The sequence below is a fragment of the Dicentrarchus labrax genome, unplaced genomic scaffold (assembly GCF_905237075.1).
Source record: "Dicentrarchus labrax unplaced genomic scaffold, dlabrax2021, whole genome shotgun sequence".
Lineage (NCBI taxonomy): Eukaryota > Metazoa > Chordata > Actinopteri > Moronidae > Dicentrarchus > Dicentrarchus labrax.
The window spans coordinates 1-9,870 of NW_026136749.1; the positions used below are offsets into that span (position 1 = coordinate 1).

Below are 9,870 nucleotides of genomic sequence, written 5' to 3' on the forward strand. Positions count from 1 at the left end.
ACTAGTCCTGTGCCAATAGGGCTTAAGTGAGACTGAGTTTCACAGTATTTGTGTATTTTATCAGTTATGTGGTGCTTAAGGCAGATAAACCTGACTGCCATAATGGAGAAACATATGTTAGACATAATCACCAATTTATTCTGAGCAAGGATTTCCTTTTTCTTTACATTGAAATTTGATTAGATGTTGACATTGGGATGCTAAAGTAACACACATTGGTTAAAGGCATTTACAAAAGTCCAAAGGCTTTGGAGGTCTTTCATGACCAAATTTTCAAGACTATTATTGTGGAGCAAATTGCAGAGGTCTTTTACAATGGATACCTTTAGAGCAGAGGTATATGATTTCAAATAAATGGCTACACCGTAGGTAATGGATATATAAACCTTAACCAAAATATTACCACAGGCAGGTAATTTACTGTTATCAGGTTACTGTAAGTTTATAAACCTACTGAATGAAGGGGTGGCTTGCTGTTCCTCATTGCCCTTAACCTTGTCATGTTTTGAATTTAATTCATAGCTGATGTAAAGACCTAAATGAATAACAATCTCTTTTTATTACAGTGGGAAAACTTGGCCGCCACAGTGGGTGACAAAGGAGAACACCACAAATTAAGAAAATGTGAATTAAGAAATGTTCAATGCCATTGTTTTGTTTCATAAGCTGTCAGTTCCATAAGCTATAAGATCATTTTTAAGTTTCCACAGGAATGTGTATGTGTGTATGTTGTTATACAGTACATACAGTATATTAATAAAAATTCAAAAGCCTGAAAGACTCCCACTTTGTAGCAAACCAGAGAACACATGCTGTGTTTGCAAAAGCTTGACAGATCATCTCTCTCTTTCACACACATATATAGATAGATAGATACTGCATACTTCCAATAATATACATACAATTAATTAACCCCCAAGCAGACAAAAACTTGATAATTTACCAGAAATAAGTTATTACTAAGACCAGACACGTGGTGGCAGCACTGTGTATGTCATAAGAAACGTCATCAGTGGAACACTGCCTGGCTATGTATTGAAATATCTTGAGCGAGGAGTAATACCACAAATAACACGCCAGTCCATATTCTTACAAAGTGAAAATATTCAAACAGCTAACAATGATTCCAACAAGGAAACTATCATGACTACTTCTTCTTCGTGGGGCCATGACGCGTCAAAACCCATCAATGAGATCGCACCACACAGGAAGTTAAATGCACAGAGGATCCGGTAGATTTCAAAATTAAACACAGCGGACAAACGTCTGATCGTAACTCGTCACTTTGTCAACATTAGTTTCTCCTGCTGCCACGGAATAATGTGTTGATCAGCAAATCAACCTCAGACGCAACGCATGTAGTGGGCGAGGGTTTGATCCGTCAGACGGAGCGAAATCGCAAGGGAGTCCTATGTGGAATCTGGGGCCACAGCTATGCTAAGCGATAGCAGCGTCCATAGCAACCAAAACATTTCAGTTTCACATTATTCTGGCGAGATATGAAAATTCTTCGCAACAACGAGCAAGCAGAGTACGGAGCCCCTAAAGGGACATGAAAAAAAAAAAAAATGAAACGTTTCTAGTGCGCACTAGATAGTATCTTGTGCTCACTAGATAGTATCTAGATGCGCACTAGATAGTATCTTGTGCTCACTAGATAGTATCTAGTGCGCACTAGATAGTATCTTGTGCTCACTAGATACTATCTAGTGCGCACTAGATAGTATCTTGTGCTCACTAGATAGTATCTAGTGCGCACTAGATAGTATCTTGTGCTCACTAGATAGTATCTAGTGAGCACTAGATACGGATCTTGTGCTCACTAGATACGGATCTCGCGAGAAACCACGGATCTCGCGAGAAACCTTAGATTAAGCACAGGCAGTTGTGCTTCCTGTGCATATGCCTTTAGGCTCATTAAGATCTTAACCTCAAAGAATGGCTGCAGAAGTGGACTTATTCTCTTTCCTGAAAACGCGAAATATACCTGATAGTGTCATCAACCAACTAAAAGATGATAAGGTAAAGATAAATGTTAACTTTTGTGACATAAAGTAAGCAATACATGTGTAGCCTAATGTTGCTAGCTTTCTCTACCTGCTATGTTAATGTAATTTTTCCAACGTTTTTGACGTTTGCCTTGCTTATTACAGATCGACATCAACGTCATAGGTGTTATGACAGATGAGGAGTTAGGACAGTATATCGTAAGATATGGGGACCGACTTGCACTCAGAGCATTTTGTCGTCAAAGAACTGTAACAAATGAAAAGTCAGGGAGGAGTGGAGACAGTGAAGTCCGCTTTCATGCAGAGAGTAAGAGACAGGCTCGGGGAACAACGGAAAACTCCTGCCGACAGACAAACAGTTGGCAACATTGTTGGCAATAAACATGCAGCCAAAGCTACCCGGCGGATTGAAATGGGATGGCTCCACTTTGATAACGGCACTTATCACCAGATCAAAACAAGAAATGGAGGTGGAACACGGCACCTGTCAGTGGAGAAATCAATAACTATGGGTGAACTGCTGGAGACGGGCAAGGGCTTGTTTTTTCCAAATGGATATTCATCTAAAGGACCAGTGGAAGACTTCGAGTTTGATATTCGTGATTTTAGTCACAATGCAGTATCCCCTGAAGTCACAGTGAGCCAGCTGTACGAGCAGACTAAGATACGAATGCTGCGCATCTACACAACCTCCAAGGCTAAAGACGTAATACTTCTCTCTGATGCATCATCGGACTTCGAGCCCACAGATGAGAGGCCAATGAAGGTAATTTATCTTCTGCCACATTTCTGTTATCAATACATACTCTAGGTACTGAATATTGATCGGGGACAATCATATATTTCAGATTTTAAAATAAAAATAACAGATGGGATGAGGCTCAGAATTTATCCATAAAGTCTGTATAAACCTGGAAACAGTGTGTAACAGCTGACCGGTAGAGATGTATAGTAAAACACAGAACATTAACTATCATCAAATCCTGGCCAATCATGTTAATGAAGCTACCTCAGCACCGTGCGTAAACGCACACATCAGCCTCTTTGTTAGTTTGGAGACGCCACGTATAGTTTCAGCTGCCTTGTGATGCTGCAGCCAGCTGTGGGCAACAAATAGAATATCAGTACTGATGTTTTTGTGAAATCCATACATTCAGTGACACCTGAACAACAATATTGTATGATTTAGACATTAATCTAACATTTATCAAACTTGCCTGAGTCACATTAATAGCTGTACTATGAAGGAAAATCTCAGTAGATTATGTTATAGATGTAAAATACTATAATAGTACAAATACATGGAAGTTGGTTTGTGATTGTGGAGAGCTTTTATTTGTGCACACTTCTGCTAATTAAAGACATGCAATGTAGGGCATTTGTGCTCTTTGCAATGTTCATTATAGACCAATCTGTGTTCTTAAATATGGCATATTCAATTAAACGGCATTAAACGGGGCAGATTGGGGTGCAAATGCTGCACAATTCTGGTGCAATTAGCAGGCGCAATTAATTTTTTGTGGATCTGGCCAAAATAATCTTAGTCTTACAGCCATGTAGTTTATCTGTCTTTCTTCTCATGAAATTCAACAACTAGAATCAGTGATTTTTGAGGATAAATCTATTGTCTTAACTCAATGTCAAATCTATTAGGATCATGAAGCCTGCAAACAAAAAAATGTTTATCTGCTGAATCAGGGGTGATAGTTGAGTTGCAAGAGGTCAAGAGATGTAAATACAGTTTTCTAAACATATTTGCTCTACTTCTCTCTCCACTTATGTGCATGTTCAATCACAATAAGTTCAGAAAGACTTGTATTGAACAGTTGGACAATCATGGCTGTATAAGCCTATAATTTGCTGATCTGCTGATTTCTTTATAGACTAGGACAATGCAGAGACAATCCTTGAGGAACAAAACCAGGAGATGTCATCACTGGAGGACTGGAACTGATCATCGAGGGGATCATCCAGAGAGCTCCACTGATTTAGATCCAGCACCCAGTGGCTGAATGCAGGAAAACCATGAAAAAGTAAGCCCCGGTATTGCATATTTTTTTATGGACCCAGTTTGTGATATACAGTATGGAACTTGTGTTGTATGGAGATTAATTTGTACCAAAGTGTTCAAACAATACTTTTTAAAATGGAAACAAAAATGTATCAATCAAAATATCAAATACAAAATTGAAACCAAAAATAAAGTCAAAGATAAAATCCAAAACTTGCGAACTCGTGAAGTCTGTGAGGACACAGAGATGGGATTTAAGAGACCATGATTTTGTTGCAAACAACAAATGTAAATCCATCTCAAATTTTAACTGCAGCTAAGATGATGGAAGTGGGCAAAGGTTTTGAGTTCAATGCCACATTAACTCAATATGCATATACCAAAACAATCTGCTCAGGTGCAAGATGTTTTAATCACATGAATGTGATAGTACACATGACAGCTTTGATCAGATGATGCAAAAACAAAGATAAGGTAATAATTATATGTTTGTTTTGTTTTTTCATTTAATTATCAACAGAGAGGAGAACCAATCAGTCAATCAAGACCATCAACTCCTGAGATGAGCAACACAGAGGTCCTGCATCCACCATCTTCCGATGATGTTGGCAATCAAACTCGGCAATCAACAAGCAGGCATGGATCTGAAGACGAGTGTTTAATGCCTGTGTCAAATCAAGATCCAGACCAGTTGTTAAATGACGAGTTGGATTCCCCTCTTGCCCTTGCCATCCAAGCATCTCTTGAGGACTTTGAAGTAAACTTTGGACCTGTTTGTGGTGATGATGGTGATAATCAAGACTCCACCAGTATGCAGGTATAGTGTAGAACTGAGTCATTTTCTAGCAGTGCTGCAAAAAGAATATTACTGCCATTATTGATTCTTTTAAAGAGTTTTCCCTATTCATTATTCTGTCTATGAAATGTACAAAACAGTGACAAATTTTCATCCCAAGTTCTCTCACACCAAGCTGATGTTTTTAGATTACTTTTTCATCCAAACATTCCAAAACCAAAAGATATTCCATGTATTGTGATATAAGACAGAAAAGCAGCAAATCTAGAACCACAGCATAATTCATTTCTGCATGCTAATTGATATATTGATTGTCAAAGTCGTTGATTCATTTTCTGTTCACCAATTGATTAATCGATCAATAATCACACCTAATTACTTTTTTTAAAAATCTTGCAGCACTCTACACTGAATGATGGACCTGTATCATCAAGCAGTCTTCCAGCATCACCAGACCCATTTGAAAAAGAACTCCTTGTGAAATTAAGACGAGTAAACATAGTTGATGATGTCCTTAATATCTTCATGGAACCAAAAATACTGAATGCTAATCTAAAAATGGAGTTTACAAATGAGAAAGCTGTGGACAGTGATGGTGTGTCAAGAGAGGTATACTCTGCGTTCTGGGAACATTTCTTGGAACAGTGTGAGGGGAAGATGAACGAGTACCCAGACTACGACCAGACTATTCTGAGAAGGCATGGCAAGCTCTTGGAAGAGTGTGGTTGAAAGGATACCTGGACCACAAAATCATACCAATCAGACTGTCACCAGCTTTTGTTCTTGCCTGTTGTCAAGGACTTGGTTCAGTGGATGAAGAACTCTTGATGATGTCATTTTCCAGATTTCTTTCAGAGAATGAGCGTGCATCACTTGAAAAAGCACTACAGGGCAACATTGATGAAACTGTTGAAGAGGACTTACTCGACGTCTTCTCAAGAATGGGCTCACACTGCCTGCCCTCTAAAGACAACGTACGGGCTGCCATTTTAACAATGGCACACAAAGCTCTTCTTCAAGAGCCAAAGTTCATAATTGACTGTTTCCACTCCAGTATTCACAATGCTGTGCCAACACTCATAACCAAAGAAAGCATAATGGAGCTTTACGAATCTAAGCGGCCAACTAACAAGAAAGTGGCCCAGATGATAAAGCCATCAACTGAAAGCCTAAATCCACAAGAGCAGACAGCTCTTAACCACCTGCTACGGTATGTGAGAAGCATCGACCAAAGAAAACTGGAGATCTTCTTACGCTTCTGCAGGGTCCACTGTGCTGTGCACAGACACAATCGAAGTAACTTTTAATAGATTGTGTGGTTTAAGTCGCAGGCCTGTAGCACACACATGTGGAGCAGTTCTTGAGTTACCATGCACCTACAGCTCATACCCTGAGTTTCGTCAAGAGTTTGACAATGTCCTGTCTGGCGATTGCTTTACAATGGATATTGTGTAGTGAATGTTCCTCTTCTACTGACATTGTTATAGCATTTGTCTGAAACAAATCTACAGATTTACATTTAAAAAACTGTATTTGTTCATTCATGTATTACAACTAAGAAAAAAATGTTCTACAACGAGAGGAGATAAAATCAGATGCATAATCTGATGACATTGCTTTATTGAACCTGTATTAAAACTGAAACAGTTTTTTAATTTTTTTGCTTTGGTTTTGTTTTTTTCTTATTGTTAATGATTTTGTTGTAATATTTGTCAGCACACTGAGTTTTACATTTTGTTTAAGTCCAGAAGACAGTTTAAGTTTGATCATTTTGATAAGTCAGAAAGGTCTGCTCTCATAGGTGAACATCCCTTTTCATTTTCATATTATCATGAGCATGTTTTCTGCAATTGTTATTAAGAAAGAAGTTCAGCATTCAACAAAATAATACCTGTTTGATGTACATACAGTACCATTTCAAATGGCTACCCATGGCTGTTTTTGTTGGAGCCTCATATGGTAAACATACAGACAGTAACTGTCAAGAGCACAATATTGTTGTAAAAATGTAATTCCTCTTTCATGTCCTGCCATGTTGTTTTTCTTTGTTGTGATTTTGTTCGTTTCCTGTTCATGACTGATGTAAAGGCAAAGTAAAACATCTATGACAATACTGCTATATGCTGTACAACAAATTTAAATCTCAAATTCCAGCACAAATTACTGAGAAGAGCTAATACTCTGTCATTTGAAAAATCCGAGGTAATCCCAGACTGATTCAAAGAAACACAGGCTTCAAGAGACAGAAACAACTGAGACAGCCTAAATCCACACAAGAACTGCTAAAAAGTTATCCATGACAGGCAAAACTGCAAAGTACCTTGAAAAACTGTGTGCACAATATCGCTGCAAATGTTCTTAATGTCTGTAACAGTCAGTGTGCACATAGTGACAGATCAATCCTTTTTCCAAGGAGAAATAATCCAAAATTCCAAATATAGCTTCTACAGAGTTCCTGGGAAAACTTTACAACTGAGAATGTTTGGTGAATAAAGCATGGTGGACTGCAGAAGAATTGTCTGATCACGTGTTCAGTTTAGATGGATACAAATGTAGTTCCATCTCAAATTAGAGAGCGGATCTTATCTCATTCCTCAAATGCAGGTACAAATCAAATGCTTGATAAGCATCAGCTGGAAGATGCAGCTGTGACTCCACCATCAGAATGTTGCAGATGTTGTAGATGTCTGGGTCACATGGCACTGCTGGTCGAAATGTGCAGTTACTCTGACACAACTGCACATCAGCTCTGTCCACTGGGGAAATGCGGTCATCACTTGTGTAGAGTTCTGGGAACATGTACATGATTCGAGGTCGACCACTGGGTACCCTGTCATTCTTCGATGGTCTGATGACATGTGAATCCCACACATGGATGGTCTCATCTAATTCGTCCTGGAATAACGGTATATTAGAAAGTAAGAAAACAAGTTAATTGATATGCAATTTGTAATTCTCATGTGGGCCTTATAAAAGTTTTGAAATAAATCATGCTAAATGCTGACTTTTCTGATGAAGTAAGGAGAAATGATAGGAAAATAAACAAAAATTTCAAAGATAGATAGAACAAAAATTTCGAAGAGCAGAGAGATGGATTCGCAGCCGTTGCTGTTATTTCGTGCTCCGTCTGATAGAGTTCGCTCACTATATATTATTTTCCATTATTATTTATTATTTTATTAAATACTAAAGTTATAAGTGTTTTGGCACGGCTGGCTGAGTGGCGCTATCCATGGTACTTATTTTGTGTTTTGCATGATCGCATATATCAATATTAAATTGAGAGCCGTGAAGACGCCTGAAGGGAATGAAAAGCTATCAGAAAGAATAAGAATGCTTTTGGATTAATTGAATAAAGAGAAATATTTTGAGTATTCTTTGGAAGTTTATCTTCGATTAAAATGGCAGTTCAGAGTAAGCTAAAATAAATCATAATGAAGAAGCCGTGGCGTGTCTGCGCTCAGGACGATTCAGCACCGTGGACAGCAACATTGCAACACAGACCACATAAACACACACAAGGAGGCTTATAGTCGACATATAGCTCTCTCTCTCACACACACACAGACACACACACACACACACACACACACACACACACTAGTCAAGCTGATATCATATTAGGCCTGATTATGTGTATGTTATGGGATATGTGCTCCTCTGCTGCCACTCTGGATGTCTGAACACATATTCAGGCAGCTTTTACAGTGCTAAACCATTATCAACCGGCACCTCCCGAATCTGTGCACACATCAAATCACACACACAGTCATTCCCACCCCCCAGAATAGATGGATTATTGAATATATAGTATAATGTGGCGGTGTCAGGCCTGTTTTCTGTATTTTTATTATCTTTATTAGATTATTTCCTTAACGATCAGTTAACTGTAAACAATTAAATGATTAACAGATTGATTGAATGGTTGGCTGTTTGCTTGGCTCGCTGCCCGTTTTCCTGAGTTGCTTTTACTGTGTTTATTCTCATTAAATAAAGTATAAAGTTTGGGCAACAAAATTAGTTTTAGGCAACTTTTTCTACCATTTTGGTGGTTTCCACCCACAACAAGTTATGTTATATTCTAATTAATCAGCCCCTTCTCTCATCTATCAGTAGTATGATTGACACTGAGAGGGCACACACAATGTGACGATATGGCAGACCGGTGCGTGGCGCCTCCATGCTCAAAAAACCCTGTTAGAGCCATTTTCGCGTTTCATTATGAATTATTATTGTAGGACACCACATGGATGACAGTGATTAAGACAGGTGGACAGCTGCTCATTGGAGAATGTAACAACAACAAAAAAACATTTGTGGGACACAATTTAAGATGAAATTAGGTTTTACATAACAATATGATACATTTGTACCTGAATGATTCCCATGAAGCAGAACTGGATTAGACTTCTGTCCAAATATGCACCATCGAACAAGCCACGGTCCTTCAGATCATTAAACAGAGAGATGTAGAATTCCATTGATTCCCTTCTGAGGAAGCCCCACCAACTCTCTATTCGCTGATTTGCTGTGCTTGCCCCTTCAATGTAGCTGTCAATGCCGGAGCCGTCGTGAATGTTGCGACGAAGAAAACGCTGAAAGTCTCTGACTTTAACATTCTCTGTGCCCCGGTCGCCTCTGACAATCCTTGGACAACCACCCAATCTCTGGACTGCCTCTATGTAGTAGCCTCCGATGATTTTTGGGTCACTGCTGGTAGTAAATGCATTCATCCAGATAACTTTCCGGGAAAACCCGTCAATGCAGCCATTGATACAGATACCAAATGGCTTCAGTTTGTCATAAGAGTCAAAGTGCCAAATATAATTGGGCCCTTTTGCAAAATAGCTTCGGCGATGGAGCCGTCTCCTTGCTCTGAGTTCAACACCCCTCGGGTCAAGTTCTTTTAGAATTAAGCGTACCTCTTCTTTCTTGACGTGTAATCCATTCTCCTTGCATTTTGTGTACATCCACCTATACCCACAGAGTTGGCCAGATGTTTGTAACTGTTCATGAATGAAATTAACTACGTGATCCAAAGTGACGTATCCCCT

The 9,870-nt window shown here is 38.9% G+C and overlaps 1 protein-coding gene and 1 long non-coding RNA gene across 2 annotated transcripts; one reads left to right on the plus strand and one right to left on the minus strand.

Moving 5' to 3' along the window:
• Positions 1-1,867: 1,867 nt before the first annotated feature.
• LOC127359639 (uncharacterized) lies at positions 1,868-5,464 on the plus strand. Its single transcript, XR_007882687.1, has 5 exons — positions 1,868-2,022; positions 2,154-2,775; positions 3,893-4,042; positions 4,541-4,837; positions 5,216-5,464. It is a non-coding gene; the product is annotated as an uncharacterized LOC127359639 (long non-coding RNA).
• A 1,643-nt stretch (positions 5,465-7,107) lies between these two features.
• On the minus strand, positions 7,108-9,549 carry LOC127359638 (uncharacterized). The gene is made up of 2 exons (XM_051393610.1): positions 9,190-9,549; positions 7,108-7,711 (listed from the first exon to the last, which is right to left on the minus strand). The coding sequence occupies exons 1-2, from the start codon at positions 9,547-9,549 to the stop codon at positions 7,385-7,387; spliced, it is 687 nt and encodes a 228-aa protein (XP_051249570.1). The 3' UTR covers positions 7,108-7,384.
• Positions 9,550-9,870: the final 321 nt, after the last annotated feature.

Coding starts and splice junctions, on each gene's coding strand:
- LOC127359638 (XM_051393610.1), bottom strand. CDS start 9,549: ATGAATGCATTTACTACCAGCAGTGACCCAAAAATCATCGGAGGCTAC. Junction 7,712..9,189: donor GCTTCATGGGAATCATTCAG/GTACAAATGTAT, acceptor CCGTTATTCCAG/GACGAATTAGATGAGACCAT.